The sequence below is a fragment of the Zonotrichia leucophrys genome, chromosome 3, assembly GCF_028769735.1.
Source record: "Zonotrichia leucophrys gambelii isolate GWCS_2022_RI chromosome 3, RI_Zleu_2.0, whole genome shotgun sequence".
In the NCBI taxonomy this organism is placed as follows: domain Eukaryota; kingdom Metazoa; phylum Chordata; class Aves; order Passeriformes; family Passerellidae; genus Zonotrichia; species Zonotrichia leucophrys.
This window is the reverse complement of record NC_088172.1, coordinates 60,454,132-60,472,235: the sequence shown is the minus strand read 5'-3', so window position 1 is coordinate 60,472,235 and position 18,104 is coordinate 60,454,132. Positions and strand designations below refer to the sequence as shown.

The window sequence follows — 18,104 nt, the reverse complement described above, 5'->3', positions numbered from 1 at the left end:
AGTACCTATGAATGCAAAATGAGAAAACATGCACAACAGAGACTGAAATGAGGCCTGAAAAATAAAGAGAGCCCCTTACTGTCCTACTTAGTGTCTGACAACCCATCCACTAAGAAAGACTAACTCTGATCATGCGGATTTATAATTTTGGGTGATTGTATGAGATCAGTGTTGTAGAGATGAGTATATTGTTCAGAGTCTCTTTTTATTTTTCAGCGTGTCATGTTGTTCCAAGGGCAAATCACCAGGTCACCACTCTGGAGCCACTGGACAGTCCCCATACTAGTTTATTCTTGGAGGCAGAGGGTGAAAGAGTGAGCCCAGGAGCAAGTGATATTGAGACACACAGCTACCCTGTGAGAATAAATATGTGATGACATGTTGTCTCAAGTTTGATGTCAAAGGAGTAAGGTGTAGTATAAAGTAAGCAGATATAAGGCAAATCTCATTGAAAAATCAAGAAATGATAAAAGAACATACAAGAATGTTTGAAACTAAAGTATATCAACTTGATTGTCTTCTTTTCCTTGAATGACCCTGTTTTTTTCTATACAGTTTTCAGATACGAATCTTTCTGAACCCTTTTCCTGCCTCCAGTCTTTCAGTTCTCATTTTCTGTAGGACTACTAGGACATAACATTCCAGATAACATTCCTTCTGTCATTTTATTGTACTGACGCTTGTCCTTCTTTTCTGTTTACTCTACCCCCTTTTCACTATATGCTTCTAATGTCACATGCTTGTAATGTCACATTAAATCAGGACTGTCTGTCATTCTGGGCAGCAGCTGTATCTTAGTTTGGTAGTGGGTGACCATTCGTTGAGGCTTAAGTTGTACAAAACTCACTCTAAAGGTAGAATGGGTAATGCTTGAGTAAAATTGTATTAACATTAGATCACAGAGCCACTGAAGTCTCCAAGGAAAGGTTTGAATATAAATTCACCAATTCATCAATTCACCCAGGGTCTACTTCCCTTTTTAACTAGCTTGCAATGCGAGTTACCTTAAGTGTCATGTTCTGTGATGTCCATTTATTTATTTCCAAGCAAATATATTCTGAGAGGCAGTTTCCTGCTGCAGATGGATATCTTCGTGTTACCATTTCCTGTTTATTTTTCCCACATTTCATTTTCTTGTAAATCTGAAGTTTACAGTTCATGCTATGAGACCAGAACTGGTTATAATACTTAAACAGCATAGTGAGAATAACTGAAAGTCAAAGTGCACTGACATTATATCACCTTAGCAAATCCTTGATACACAATGAAAGCCCATTTCAAAGCAGCTCTCTTTTTATAAAGTAATGTATTTTTTAATCAGCTTCTCTAACTTATTTACTGAGATACCTGCAAGAATGAGGCCTTTATTTTTCCAATCAACCCTCTGCTATTTTTTAAAAAAATTGCTAAATTAGTTTTTAAGACAATAATGGATAGTGAAATATGTTACATTCATAATATGTTAACATATAAATCTTTTTATTTTTAATGAATCTCAGGTTTTGGTTTTTTCTTTGTTGAAGTACTTTAGATCTGCACAGGTATGTGCCTTTTCAACTAAAAGTCAGAAGCCTCTCAGAGCCTTTTGGGGATAGTGGTAGAATTTTACCAGATTTTGGTGTTGTGCCTATTGATGAAGCCATCATTATTTCTCTAACTGTTGATGGAGTAAAGTTGAGCAAGGTCTGATTAGTTTGAAGATAGCAGAGTTAGTGAAGCTGAATAACTGCCTGAGCCAAAAAGAAATACTGCAAGGAAGTGAATGATTCTTTGGAAATTGTTCTGTAATGTTCAAGCAAAATTCATGTCAAAATTGTATTTACCATTTATTTAAGCTAGCAATAGGGAAAAAATGACAGAAAGGAATGAAGTATGGCAGTATGATTTGTAGCTTAACTTGGTGCAACTTTTGCTATGATGTGCCCCACTCACATGTGTTTATTGAGGCATTGCAAAGAACAGCCATAGCAGCCACTGTTCAATGCAGCACACATTGGTTGATATTTCTGAATCCATGTGGGTGCAGGGACGAGAGTTACAATGTGCCATTCGTAATGTGGTTTCTCAGCTTGTCATACTGGTCTTGTTTCTTTAAAAAAGATAATTTTTAAGCAGCAATTTATATAACAAGTTCTTAACTGGCAGGATCCCTGACCCTGGGATTTCTGGCAAGAAAGCTGGTGACATTACTAATGGCACCAAACAATCCAGATCATATCCAAGATAATGTGCAAGAAGAATGCTGAGATGGTTCTTGGAAACCCATTTCTATTTACTCTTCCTCTTGTCTTTGTCTGCCACCACGCTTTCTGTCATTTCATGTATGGAATGATAGCGCTAGCTTGTCTGTTCCAAATTAGACCATTCAATTATTTTACTTTATGAAGTTCCCAGCCCATGGATAGCTGCATACTAGGTAAAAAGTTTAGCCAATAGTTTGTGAACTTGAAAAAGGGGGCATTTGAATGAAAATTGAATTGATGATTAATCTATGTAAGTGGTGCAGAGATTATTTTTGAGGTAATACTACATTCGGGCATAAAAGATTTCAGTATTTGCTTGTACCAAGTATACAACACCATCCAAGCTGTGGAGTTGTGCCACGGCTTCTCTTTTTGTTTTGCACACTGTGCCAGGCAAGCAGAAGGAGCCCATAAACTTTTCAGCACACAGTATTGCTGTGAACAATGAGTCCTTTTATAACAGTCGCCTTTTGTTTGAGGTAGATAGAAACAAAGCCAATTGCAAGGTAATTATAACCTGAAAGGAAATCATTCTGGATTGTGATTCTGTGGTATTAAATGACTGTCACAAGGTTGGAAGTTGGTATACTGGCAAAGGAGCCCCAGGAATTCCCTTGAGGTTTCCCTGGGAATTCATGGGGATTTTCATTGTTATCATGATGTATTCTCCTGCTATATGAAATGCAGCCAGCCCTCCATTTCCCTAGAGGCAGAAGATGAGTCCAGAGTAGTCTGGGCACCCAGATAAGGCAGCAGAGTTTTCTGGTTTGGTCGGATGGAGAATTCAGGTCCATATGCTGTCCGTGTGCTCTGGGAGGTCCAGCAATTACGGAGTGACTCGGAGTTTCAGAATCAGCCGCTTGAGTTTGTCCTCATACATTTAAGTGTGTGGGTTTATCATGCAGTTTTGGCACAGAGTTTTATTTCCTCAGGAAACAGGAGCTCATCAGCAGCAGGTCTGCTGCTTTGTGTACCATATTTACATAAGCTGAGGCTCACATTTAGGACAAGAGGACAAAGTCTTTAGCTGTGCCAGGGAAGGTTTAGATGGGACATAAGAAAAAGCTCTTCACAGAAAGGGTTTTGGACATTGCAATGGACTGCCCAGGGTGTTGGTGAAGGTGTTTAACTGAGTGCCATGGTCTAGTTGACAAGATGGTGTTTGATCATAGGTTAGACTTGGATGATCTCAAAGGTCTTTTCCAACCTAGTTGATTCTGTGGTTTCTGTTATCCTGAAATGACTGCCATGAATTCATAGGACTAGCTTACATTTAACAGTAGGTAACAATCAAGAGTAAGGAAAAAAAAGGAGTAAACTTGAATAAATAGGAATGAGATAAATGAATTGGAAAAGCACCAAGAAATAATGTGTCTTGGGAAAATTATTGAAATAATCTATTGAGAGTGATATAGTTGAAGAGCTACTGTAATTATGTAAAGTAGTCAGCAAATCCAGGGAGCTGTCACATGTTTTATCAAACTGGCTAATTTGCTCTGTCATTTCTAACAACATCTTCATTCTGCATGGTGCATACAGGCATGCAATAATGCACGTTTCCTTCATATGGTAAATATTTTTTCCTTTGCATTTATACCAACCATTATAATCCATCACCTTTGTTGTCAAAAGACTGCTGATAATTTAGAAATAATTAAAAGCTTGTAAAGAATCATTCATCATTCATTAAAAGATTAAATTCCTATAAGAGGTTTTCATTCCCTTTTTGATTAGAACTGCCCGTCTCAGCAAGGGCTTGTGAAATCCTTTCAGTATGATCAACACTCAACTTTCAGCCAAATGTCAGACTGAGAAATATTTGAGTACTATTACTGTTTATCAGAAATCAGTATTCTGAGCATTGGTTTTGGATCAAGGTTTTTGATCCTTGACCTTTGCTACTTATTTATTTATATATTGATTTGCTGTCAATTAAGTTTGTTATTAAGTTTACAGTAAATTAAAATCACAGTCTATGACTGTCTTTTGTCTAACAAGGATGAAATATATACTGAGACTAGCACTACACAGAAAATACAGTGTATAATTGTAAATATACTTTTATATGCACAAATCAGGAAAGAATCCTTAATGAAAGAATTCTTCAAACAACTCAGACTTTTGATCTTTAAAGAGCTGTAAATCAGAATTATGTGCAGAACTCCATATTAAAATGTCTGTTATTAGTGTTCCAGTACCAAAAGCTCTGCAAAAATAGGAAGTGTCAAAAACTGAGGCAACTTGTGCATATTGATACATAGCCTTGATGCTTGATAACTTCACTGCAAAGAGCAGCTGGAGAAAAGGTGACAAGAATAATTCCTTTGAACTGTTAAAGCCTTTCTCACCTCTAGTGCTCTCATTCCCTTTTTCCACCCCTAGCCTCATCATCCACAGTGCCCTCTCCACATTGCTTCTTGTTCTGCTTTAATTTTTTTCAACTTGTTTTGAAAGACAACAAAAATTTCCTGTCAAGGTAATCTTTCAAGAGCTGGAGAGGAGCAGCCTGCTCTGCCTGGTGGAGCTCTTGCAATCTGCTGTGCAGTCTGCCAGGGTCATGCTGCAGCACACCCACTTCCAAACTTCAGGATCCTTCCATTTTCGTATACAGTGCTCCAGCTAAGCAGAGAAAGAAACTCTTTCTTTTATATGCTCCTCCTCCTTTGTCCTGTTAGGAAGGAAAATTCAGAAAATAAACATTACTGTTTACAGGGGCTTTGCAACATTTGCATGTGAACCACATAATCTAAGCATTGAAGCAGAACTAGCAGTGTGGATACAATTTGTGTCAGGCTGCTATTTAGGTATTTTAAAAGCAGCTGAGCTCTCCCCAAACTCAGAATTTATTCTGACTGTGCCAACCATGAAAACCTGGCAACACAGTTAAAACTGAGATCAGTGCATCAGAGCAGATAATAATCTGCCTCTATAGTCACCAGACATCCCACAATATCGCAGATCCAGGTTTCATCTGCTAGCACCAGATAGGGCAGTGCTTCCAGGGTGCTCATAAACTTCCCAATCCCTTAGGAGGCTCTGGGGAAAGCAGAGGGCAGGAAAAGCAGCAAGGCAGCGGCAATGGAGGAGTGCTGCCTGCAGATCCTTCAGCTGATCTCCTCCTGAGTCATTCCAAACAAAATATTTACATGTCTAACCTACAAGTGTGAATTCTTGGCATCATATGGGAATCTGATAAATAGGGGTTAGGAGGCAGGAATCTCTTCATCATAGTGAAATACTTTAGAGTCATCCAAAAGGGTGATTTTGGATGTCTTTGAAGCACAGAACCCATATTTGCACTAAAAAGTGAAAATCACTTGCTTCCAGGAGCAGTGTTTATACTGAAGACTCCAGCGCCATTTCCAGAAGAGACAAGAGTTCTGTGTGTCATGCCAGGAAATTTCTTTGGTAATTTAATGGCCATTAATATATATCAGTACAACTTTTAAGTATGTTGTAATGTCTCTTTTTGTGACCAGAAGCTCTATTGCCTAGAGTTTGGAAAATGAAATTAGTATTTTCTGTGTGGCAGACTCTTTGTGTGTAGCTTTTGCATTTAATGAAGGGAAATTATATAAAAGTCTGGGCTGTCATTCTCAATTTTGCACATGACTCTTATGGAAATAAGGAAAACCACCAATTTTTCCATTGTGTTTCCAAGGAGAATTCATAACCAAAAGGAAAAAAAAAACAACTTATTCCTGGAATAAGTCAGTGCAAATAACCATAGGACCTTTCTTTATTTGAACAACAGTCCACCAAGTTTCTTTACAAACCCCAATTACAGCTGCTATAACCAATCTTGTTTGTTCTGCCAACCTGCAGAAATAGCTGTCAGAGTTTATGTTATGAATGCTACACAATGACAGGGTCTGTATATCCACAGAAATACATCATACACTGCCTGGTTCTCTTTGCAGACAGAAAAGGGAAATGTTAGTGCCAGTCAGATCTTCTTTTTCACCAGAGTTGGGAGTGGTAGTTTTAGAAATGAGAGGAAGATGCACAGTCCAAGTCCTTATTCCTGCCCGTTGTCTACAGTCAGCAGTCATGTGCTTGTTTTATGTTATTCCACAGTGATTGGATGACTTAGAGAAATTAGAAAATAAATGCTGAATTGTTTCAAAATATATGTTTTAAAAAATGTTTGAATAAGGATACAACAAAAATATATTCACCTCCAAACGGAGCTTTAAAATTTTGTCTTCACAGGAAATTTAATAGAACTGTGTGAGAGAAGGGGAAAGGAAGAAAAGAGTACATGCAGAAGGCAGCAGGTTTTATATGAGTGTCCTTCCTTCCAAATCAGTTAAATGGAAACTGCACAATCAAATATGTTGGAATTAGGAGTATGACTCCTCGTCTGGAAAGCAAATTTTAGCATAATGTCTGGCAGGATACAGTTTAGGATGTGGTTAGAGGAGTCGATCTGTAGGCAGAAGTTGCACCTTAGTAAATCACTGATGAATAATTCTGATAATGAAACAAAACTAATTATCAGTTTGTGATGGCAACTGTAAAATATAGTTTTTGCTTGATGATGCAAAAGAGGCTTGACATTGATGAAAATTAATTTAGACTGGAGGGAGCGATGTTTTGAAAATTTAATTTAAATCAGAGCAGGTTTAAGTTGCAATATTTGTAAGGAAGATACAAACGGGTGTCTTACCAACACAAACATCAAACCAGGTGATGCTGAAATGGATTACAGTCTTTCAGCCCATCTTCCAAAGTCACATATTAGAGGATACATCAACAGCTGTATGTTTACTCATATGTCCTTAGCTGTGATTATTCATGCTCATCTTGGGATTTCAAGGGTTGATCATAGGAGAATGATTATTCTTCATATCCCACCACCCATCTTCCCAGTTACCTCTAAGCAGAGCAGAAAATTAATGGCAGCTCATTTTTCTTTTGAAAATGACACATTTGAGGAGCCACATGGAAATGAAATACACTGAATAACTTTGATTTCCTCTAGTCTTTGCTGCTTTTCTATGGGACAAATCAAGGAAAGGAAAGATTAATGAGACTAGATTTTACTTTAGGTGACATCAACTTAAGCTTGGACTGACTCCTGCCTTCCTAGTAAGATTGCTCTAAATTTACAGCGATACAAATCAGAAAATAAATTTACTCGTAAGATTGCATGTCTTAATTTTTTTTTCAATATCCCAGAACTTGTCTTGCCACTACCCTGAAATTTACAATGCAATTCAGAGCAATTAATGTGAATGTTAAAATAAAGGCTTCTTGCCTTTCCTTGAAGGTGATTTAATCTCAGTTTAGAAATTAATTATTTTTTATTTAGTTTTTTCTTGCTACGTTGTTTTTAGAGTCACCATTTCAGCCCATGTTATTTCAGTTTCAGCAATCAAGTACTAAGAAACACTGCTTATCAGACTTCACTTTGTAGTAAAATAACCTGTGCTTTTGTCAGCCTGATTCCTAAATTCTTCTGAAAGCAGGCAATCAGTTCAACAGATAGTGGAAAAAACAGAAAATAATTGAAACATTTGGTGTGGTTTTCCCATCAGGCACAACTGAAATTTTAACACTGTATTCCTTGCATACTTATTGGTGGTATATAGAAAACATAATTTTTCCATATGAGAACAAACTAGTTCTTTTTTTAATGAAAACTGTCTTTGTGTCATGAGTAAGAACTGTGCCTTTTGATTGTGGCAATTAAATTTAAGTGATGTTTTAAATAGGCTGGTGTATTATAGGATCGTTTTATGCTTGCAAAGTAAAATTTGATGTTTAATAATAGTAAAAGAACTTATTTAGCACATACTGCTGATAGCTACATGAAAAATAACAACAGGAGAGCTGTTAGAACAAAATGTGTACTTCCTATTTTTGATTTGAAGCAAGACTTCAATGCAGTTGCAGTTAATAATTATAATCACAGGAAAGGGAGCCAGAACATAAGCATTTTAAAAGTTTGTTAGAAAACTGATTGGGTTTTCTTAATGTCCTGTTACTTCTGTAGAGGCATGGGAATCTCCAAGGGAGAAGGGGGAGGGAGGATGTGGGCAGCAAGAGGTGAAATATTTGCTTCTCAGGAGGTTAAACTGATTAATCAGTTTTAATCACAGCTCAGAGGACTTGTCATTCCACATCTGAAAACTGAACTCTGAAATGTGTAGCTATGCCTTCTCTTCATTTGAGACAAAAGCAGAGATGACAGGTTTTACCACCTTCCACATGTTAGAGAGGCACCATGAAGAGTCACAAAGCTTTTTTCCTTTGGCTGGAAGCTTTAGGTCAGCTGTAGACTGAGGGCACAGCTGTGCCTGGAGTTACTGCAGAGGCAGTCACAGGGTGGGAGGGTGGACCATCCCTGCAGGGAGCCACTATACAAACAGGGAACGAAGGAATCAGCTCTCACTACGACCCAGTTCACTGTCAGAAAGTCTAATATAACAGCACCATCAGTCACAACTGTTCCCAGTGTTTCTAAGATTGCCATTGCACAATTTTTCCCATATTTTTATGTAAATTTAAAAAATCCCACAGAAAAACTCAGGACTGGTGAAATGAAGCTGTGATGCTCCAAGCAAGCCTGGCTGAAATATGCCAACCTTCTCACTTAAAGGAAACTATAGCTACATTTTCAAGAAACAAAATTCAGAACTTTTGGATGTATTCATGTTGTAATTTAAATTAATTTAAAATTATAATTCATTATAATTATAATCATAATTGCACCTAAAAATCATAATTAATTTTATCTTTCACAGTTCTGTTTTTCTAATTTTATTTATAAATTTCCAATTACCTTTCATTAGTGTATGATAAAATATTTGAAAGCTGAGCAGGCTTGGTGATTTTTGATTTTTTTTAAATTTATTTCATCTTTGATGAGGTGATAATTATATGTATTTTGAATATCTTTGGAAAATATAATAAATGAAAAACAGTACTTTTATCATCCCATGTATGTGACAGCCCTAATACAGATACTATACTGTTATTTGGATGTTTTTTTCTTAGAAACTTAATATGCTTCACAGACATACATAAGCTGCTTAAATAGTGTATATGGTGAAGGCAGTTTATAGAAGTAAAATCTGTTTTGTAAAAACCAGTACTGGTTTGGTACTCTTTCAGTATTTTTGTAGAGAAACTGCATTTTTGTTAATACACATTCACTTCCATTAGTGAATTAAAGCATTCATTTAGGAAGAAATAAAACTCTATTGAGAAGACAAATACAGCTTTAGGAAAAAAACTTAAGTCATATTGGGATCTTATTAGGACCTGGCTGCTGCATAAACTTTTTGCTACCTTTTTGCATGAGCGCATTTTCCATTTTAAAAACACAGCATAAAGATCTTGAGTTCTGAAATTGATTTTGAAATTGAAGGGGGTTTAAAATTAAATGCCTCTATTTCTGTTTTCAGTTTGTGTTTTAAAGTCAAGAAGTGGAGAAATCCCTGAGGTGTGGAAAAATCATTGTGTATACAAAATCTCTATAGTGCATTTTTTGCAAGGGCAACCTCAGATGTATCAAGTACAACATTTTTAATACCTGAGTTGCTGTTAAAATTTCCTTATACAGTTATTTTCCTTTACAGTTATTGGATTTACTCTATTGGGACCTACACTGAGACTTAGGAATGTAATTTGGTTGCTATCCATTTCCACTTTTTTGCAAAAAAAAAAAATGTTCTGGGTCTGCTGGGGGTCTGTTCCTTATTGCTTCAGGCCTGACAGCCTGCTAAGGAGGCACTGTGCTGAAAGAGCACCACAGGCATTGGGTTTCCTTAAACTCAGACACTCCCTTCCCCAGTTCTGCTCTCCACAGGTCATGAATTAATTCTTGCTTGCTGCCTGGAGTATTTTAGACATTTCTACAAGTCTCCTTCGCCATAATTTCCTCCTCAACTTCTCAATATACAGATTTAGATTTAAAAGTGGACTGATGCAAAAGTGCCTTCTTTATCTTCTCAAATACCCTCCACTTTATAATAGCCCTCTGTGCAGGGGAATGCTCACCTTTACTCTGCCTGGGGGAGCAGCCCCTGGTAACTCCCCACTATGGTGCTTGTGTTACCTGTTTGAGAAAGAAGGGGAAAGTTACACTCAGCCCATACCTTGTGGTCGAGTCGCAGCCTTGTTCAACATTAATATTAGCTCAAATCTATAGGAAAAACCCCTGGGTCCCTGCTGAGGTGAAATTAGCTTGCAGGGAGAAAGGTAGAGAAATCTGGCATAGCCCATCTAAATTGAACTCTTTCTGGCTCTAATCCCCAGCAGCATTCTCCTCATAAATTCGTTTTGCTTACACAAATGAAAAACCTTTAGCCCAGTTTTGAATATAGATCTTAGTACAATGTACAGAATTGAATACCTTGAATATATGTATTAAATAAATAAATCCTGTTTCATTAGGACTAGAACAACTTTTCACTCGGCTTGCTTTCACTCACAAACTTCTCTCTTGATCTTATATTTCTCCTCTTCCTGAAAAAACCCATCAAAGACTGATAAAACATATATCTACTGATATTTCAGATTTTTCATTAAATTCTGTCTTGGAATCCAATAATTACACACCTCCTGTTCTTTTGACAACTTTTGTGTATAAGATGCCAGTGACACCCAAAGAGGCACCTCTGTTATGATGTTTGTGTTGTGATATTATGGATTTGTATATGGCCAAGTCAATATGGGTCAGTGCAGGACATGGGTGTGTGAGACTGGCTGGATACTCTGTAAATGGCCAGGATTCCTGCAGCTGATTAAAGAGACATCTCTTTTCTTGTATTTTTGCTGCTTTTTGGTAGGCACAATGTAGAGCTGGGTCTGGATGAGAGGCTGATTTGTGCTTTATCAACCCCATTCACAGATGGAAAATTGCCATTTTCTCTGTGCAGTGTGGTGAAATCTGTGCAGATGCCACATCCATTTGAAAGGTAATTGAATATCTGTTGGATACATGGATTTGTCTTATTCTGAGGTGTTGTGGGCTTCTAAAACAGAGTATCCAGCCGTGGTTCACAGTAGCTGAGTAGGTGTGGGGAGAGCAGTCAGCCCTAAGGAAAAAGCCGACAGCTTTCTTCAAGTGCTTTTAACTGATGTTCAGGCCTGGCTTTCCCACACTCTACATAGTTTGTTGAGTGCAGAGGACAAAGTGGGAGACAATTGTTCATGAATGTCCAAAGCTATAAAAATCATGCAGTATGATGATGATTCACATGAGATGCAGTGAAATGCACTCTCCAGCTCAGGTTGTGAGCTGTTTCCTAATGTATTTCATATCCTGTAGGGCTCTTCTTGCCTTTCTGAAACCTTACTGAGAGTTGTCACACACTTAAAATCTTCTAATGAATGCGTCAGCAATAAGTAGCATTTTACAGTAAGTATTTTACCCTTTGTAATCAGTGAAACTGGTTGTTATGTGCCGCAGTCACAGGAAAGAGAGCCATTCCTCATGTGAGGGATCACTGGTTTTCAACTTTTCTTTCAAAAAATCCAGTAAAGATGTTGACCATTCTTTAGGAAATGTTGCAGATCCAAATCACATGGATTGCATTTGACCTCACACACAATCCACCACAGTCCTTAGCTAGAGGTCAGTCCGTGTTCACATCAAGTTTACATCACATCTCATCTCCCAGTAAATCTCTGGAAATAAATGCCATCTAGTCAGGCTACTCATCATCTGCTCCAGATTAGGCTACTATATGACAATGTCAATTGATATCTGAAAAGTAACAGACTACTGCTTTTTTTACTTTTGCCATTTAAAAAATATGGGCATAACTAATCGGCACACAGTTTAACACCCTACAGTGATGGTAGTGAACAAACTACATTCTCTTTTTTTTGTTTCACAAATAAATAGAAAATGTTATTGAAATAGTTGCTTAAACAGATAGAATTACAAATGTAAAGTCATTGGACATTTTGTGACTATTCTACTGTTCTCAGCCATTATTATTTGCAGCAGGGTCTTTCAGTTTTTATTTTTCTTCTCTTTGGGAATAGCTTGTTCTTGTAATTGATCCCTGCAGGGATTTTGTATCTCAGACTTCCTTTTTAAAGGATATTTCCAATTAGACCAGCAGTCTGTTCATATGCTGGCATAAAAGAAGCATGCCACTTTCAGCAGAATGAATCAATTTTTCGATTGTGAAGAAAATGTGTTAAGGATGTCTAAGATCAAAGTTTTTAACAAAACTAATAAGAAAGCTTGTCACAAATGAAAAAAAAAATCTTTTTGCAGTGAAAAAAATCTTTATAAGAATTTGGTCATAAATCTAAAGCCCTAAGTACACAGACTCTAAAGTAAAGATAATAATTTTGGTTTAAATATACTGAGAAGAAGAAATGTAGTGCCAAAACTAGGATGAAATGTTTTTGTTAGTGATATCTGTTATTTTTCTATGAAGAACCACAGTTAAAAATACAATTATATACTGTGATGACTCATTTCTATTACTGGCAGGAAGGCAAGTAGCAGTGAAGGGGTAGCAAAACTTACAGGTGCTGAGCATTTTGTCTGTGGGCATGCAAATAAAGGAAAGCTTTTATTCATAGCATTTTTAGAGGATGAATATATTTTGCTTAAAATTATTTATTACTGCATTATTCTACTTCCATCAAGTTTCACATATAAAGCACAATAGAGACTTTACCTGGACACCCAGTACATTTCCTATTTAGTTTCCAAATACAGTTGTGCTAGTGTTTACATACAAGAGTACTATCAGCAGTTAGAGATAATTCCTATAAATAATTATTAAGTTCATACTGTTTTCTTTTGTGAAGCCAGTATGAACTCAATAAAACTTTGTATTGATTTGCTGCACTCAGTAATATCTGTATTCCAAAGTCATTTACAACACAGAGAATAGTTTATAAAGTTCTCATTAATGCAGTAGTTTTATTGATGAAAGTATATTTTACTAGTTGTCTTCAGTATTGCTTTGCTTTATTTTTAAAGATAAGCTGTATGAAATAGTACTGATATGACTGGAGTTTCAGAATTGCCTTTTAGTTTCTTTTATTGATCATCCTTTTCTTACTTCATTGGATTTGCAAAGGTTATTTAAATAACTCCTCTCAAAGTATGAACCCTCAAAACCTCATAATTAAAATTAGTCTGTGGTCTAAACCTTTGTCTCAACAGACTAATTGAAGTATAACTCAGGGTAAGAACACCTGGTGTTATTGGATTGTTCCACCAGCTTGTTTCCAGGCCCTGAATCATATCTCTGATGTAGGTCCTATCCATGCAATCTGGATTTCTCATATTCCCAGAAGACAAGAGTGAGCTGCATTTCCCAGGATTCCTGCTGTTTATGTGCGGCTGTGGTGCATGAGGGCTGTTGTTGGACTGGGCTGATGCTAAGGCAGAGCTCTCTGGAATCTCCTGCTGACTGGTCAGCTGATGTGTTCCCCTTGCAGCAGGAGAGCAGTGACACAGCCCCCTGGTGCTGTGACACGTCCATTCACACCTGAGCAAGATGAAAAGTGTCTCTGCCTTTCTGAGCTGACATCTGCCCCTCTCGCTCTCTCCTCGTTATTAAGCTGTGACAGCGACAGGTTTTCAATAACTCCTCACTTCCACCAGTCAAATAAAATTACATATCTTCTCTGATTGCCCTCCTGAGGTTTTCACAGCAATTTCAGCTCCCGCTGAGAGAAAGGAACAGACTCAGAATTAAAAATTTGAGGAAGTGTGGGATTAAGAAATTATTGAGCACTGATCTTCATCAGTGGATACAGTCCAAAATGATAGTCCTACTCCTAGTACAGAAGTGGTTGAGCTCTCATTGTCATCATTGTTCAGCTCTTATTTCAGTAGATCTTCATGTCTCAGCCTGGCTGTCCTATAGCACAGGCTGCATCTGTAGATTTCAAAGCAACAGGATTTTTTTTTTTTAATTCTGGATATAGTCTAAGTGTTCATTGGTGGGAACAATTATTCAAATTACTGTTATTAGTACTTTTTGCATGAATGCAAGCAAACCATAATTGACTAAAAAAAGCCCTAAAGGAATGAAAGTATTTTTCATCAGAAATGAAAACTGACAGGCTCCTACAAGCACAAAAGGGCACAAAAAATTGATTCCTCCCAAAAGTTGTTGTAAACCTTTTTTATTGTAGGTAAGAGACCTTCAGAAGATGAAAACCTAAAAACCTGTGATCACATTTTTATTAAATTTCAGATGTGAATGTCGTGAAGTAAGAATTTTCCTTATAGTTGTTCCTGATACAAATAAGATTTAATCTGGCAAGGTAAATATGTTCTCAGAACATATAGCAGAGAACAAGTCTTTAATTTCTCTTGTATTGGATTCTTCCATTGCAAAATATTTAGGTGACAAATATGTCTTTCTCTCAGAATAAAATTAAAAACTATACATTTTTCTACACTTGAAAATACTTTAGACAGTTAAAACTCATTGGACTCTCTAGTCCATCCCTTTGCTAATAAGAGTTTCCTTCTTATAGTACTTCTCACTTCCAGTTTAGTCTGTTAAGGTTGTTTGTTATTTTGGCATTTTAAGAACTTTCTCTAGAACTTCAAATATAACCTAAAAACTAAAAGTTCAATAGTTCTTCAATAGCCAGATGTCATTGTATAACCCCCAGCTGAAACCAGGACACCAGGAAATAATCTTCATTTTGCTCAGATGTAATTGAGTACCCTCCCTATAACACTAAATAAAGTCCTGTCTTCCTTGGAGCTGCACTGTTGGGGTTTTTGGCCCTGCTGTCAGCATCTTCATTATTTTTGAGTCACTTGTGCTTCATTGCTGTGAATAATTTCTTTTTGAAGATGCTGACACAACCTGTGAGAATATGTTTCACTTGTTCTGTTACAATTTCCAAAATTACTTGGTGCCCTTCTACACTTGAAATATTTCTGCCGTTCTTCTCCTTTTGTTTAAACAATGTTTCATCCCTCTGTTCCCATAACTCAAGGACTTGTAGTCCTCAAACTTTTCTATTTTTTTTAATTTAATCTTTAGTTATTTTGTAAGTATCTTGTACAGATTAAGTTGGCTGGAACAAAACTGTGGTAAGACCAGATGTATCTTGCAATCTTTCAGTCTTCTCAGTATGAAGTATCATAGAAATTCACATAAGGCTTTGGGTCACGAAGATGTATAAGGTAAACTGAAATTAATGTATAACTGAAAGGTAAAATCGTGTTTGGATAAAAAAAAAATTGTGTAATTTTTTTCTTTTGTTCATATGTCAAAACTTCAGAACCTTAACTGAAAAACTCTCTCCCTTAACTGCAATATGTTTTATTACTACTGCTGAAGTAGAGTGAGGCAAATAGCTCCCATATTGGCTTAAAGTGTTAAGGATATCAGGTTCTGCAGAATCAATTTGAAATTCTTACCTTGAAGTCTATTCCTTCTTGAGATGTTTTGAGTTCACCTGTTAAAAAATTACTAAAATAAGAATAATTTGAATCAAAAGAAACACATCAAAAGTTGATGTTTTCCCAAAGTATTTTTCTGTAATTCCTCCAAATTTCAGGATTAATATTATGAATTACCAAGTTAATTTGGATAGTCAATATTTTAAATTCATATGACTATTAAGTATAGAAAAGTTGTAAAAAATAATTTCTCAGAAGAAAGATGTTTTTAATTCTCTCATTTCACACTAATTTTCTTTTTATATATACTCTGATTCTGTAGTCTCACATTTGTAACTGATATTCCATTCTGGAAGTCAAAGTCAGTAGCACAGACAATTTTTTTTCACATTGGTAATTGCACAGATATTTGTGTAGTATTTTTTTTTTATCAGGACCAGTGGGTTTTTCAAAAGATGCTACTGGGAAGCATTTTGGTAGTGCCGAGGGACTATCCATTGTTCCTGCACTGATATAGTAAAGAAGTTAATGCAGTGTCGATTAGCAATGACTGAGTATCCATTTTCTTTCCATTATTTTAGCACTTGCCCACAATTTACTTGTTGCCTGGCATTTAGGATTCTGATTCATTAACAAATAGGAGAAAAGAACCTTAATATTTCTAGTCAAATAGTTTTTCTAATGAAATTCAGTTCCAAACATCTGTCAAAGTAGTAGTTTTGTTACAAGTGTGTGTGTTTTATGTATAAAATACGCAGAAATACTTTCTTGATATGAAGAGTTTTCTAACTCAAATACTTAACATCTGGGGTTGTATTCTGACTCACTGGAAACCGAGAAGACAAATTTTTTTTTAATATTTTTTTACCTGTAAAAGTACAGTTTCCAAGAAGTACAAATATTTTCAATTTGCATTAAAATTTTCTGTAGAAGTATTGTCTCACTAAAAATCCATATGAATTTTTCAGGTAGATTTTACTCTATAGGTCGTAACTTGATTCATTTTCATCTGGATTCAGTATGCCCTGGAATTTTCTTGCCTCTAAGTATTGAGGCAGCTGCACTAGCCAGAAAACAAAAATGGAACTAGCAAACACATGGCTTTATTGTCTGTGATACAGATGCAACATACTGTAAGTCATTGCAGTCCACTGAAGATGGGCCAGAATTAAATACCACAGCATGTCAGAAATTCCTTCAGGAAGAGAGAGTTCATATTTCACTGGTGTCTGGTTGTTTAATTAATACTGCTTGCTACAAAATTAATTTGCAGGCAAAAATAAGTCATGTATGCTGCTGTAATAGAAATATAAAGTATGTGTTGATTGAACTTTTTTCCTAGAATTTTGTAAAGTTTCAGTAACCATTTTTACACCCAGCCAACCATTGCACATAGCTGTAGATTGCAGTCTGACAATTGTTGTTATCAGGAAAAAACAGCCAAACCTGCTACATATGGCTGGTTCCATTTCGTGCCAGGGAATCCTGTGTGCAGCCCTGCATGTCTGGAAAAGATCTAAGAAGCTTCAGGGATTCTGCTGAAGTGCCCTTGGGGATCTCAGAGGGAGATACATAAGCAGAGGAAAAAGTAAATGAGAAATTGGCAGTAAACCAAAAGGAGTGTTCAAATGAAAGGGAACTGACCACCCTCAGGACTTCTGTTGGAGCTTGGTTTATTTGTTCATTTCCAGTTAACATCCTTATCATTTGGCACTCTCTAAAAGGAACAGGAAGCTCCTAGCCTTTGTGTACAGGATCTCCATTACCACCCAGAAAATCCTTATCAGCTCAGTTAGCATCCATGAAAGAAATCTACCCCAGCCTAATTCCTAAATTTATTCAAAATCATAGGTATTTGGGGATTGCAGGTTCTGCTTAGTATGCTACAGCTGATGCAAAAAAATTAGGCACCTTGGGCAACTGCAATCCTAAGTGTGAAGGACCAATTTGGGGAGGCAAATTGCTTCTTCCTTAGAGTTGCTGAAATCTTTCTCAAGGTTGTTTTATTGCTAATCTTGTACAGGCATTCAACACAGGAAGGAGAGAAACTGCAAAAAGCTGCTGTCTCCCTGTTTGTGCAGAGATACAGTTCCAGCTGCTGCTCTCCCTGAGCGAGATGTGTGATACCAGTGCAGAGAGAGGCACCAGTCTCCTGGAAAGTAGCAAGCTGAGCAAAGCCTGTTGTTTCTCAGCAGGCAGTGTACCTCTTGTGCCAGAGAGCCAGTAAGAAATCTCAGTGCAGCCTGCCTCCTCAGGAGGAGAGAAAGCCAACTGTGTGCTACAGGCCAGCACTCATGCTATACAGAATTTATTCCTCTCGTTTAAGCACACTGAAAATGAAGGGATGATGCAGTAGAAGCTCAATGAAAGATACAGATAGATGTAGATATAGATACGAATGATATAGATAAAGATATAGATAAGATATATACATATAGATTATATATAAATACAGATACAGATACAGATAGATATAGATTAGATAGATAGATAGATAGATAGAT

General features: G+C 36.7%; 1 protein-coding gene across 2 annotated transcripts in view; it reads left to right on the top strand.

Annotated features, from left to right (window-relative positions):
* The window catches only part of CHRM3 (cholinergic receptor muscarinic 3), a 264,391-nt gene that overhangs the window by 219,968 nt on the left and 26,319 nt on the right, over positions 1 to 18,104 (top strand). The window contains exon 4 of one of the 2 annotated variants that reach the window (XM_064708444.1): positions 11,104 to 11,170. The exons of the other annotated variant lie outside the window; for it this stretch is intronic. Coding sequence (XP_064564514.1) covers positions 11,104 to 11,170 — 67 coding nt within the window. The remainder of the gene's footprint in view (positions 1 to 11,103; positions 11,171 to 18,104) is intronic. 2 annotated transcript variants of the gene reach the window in all.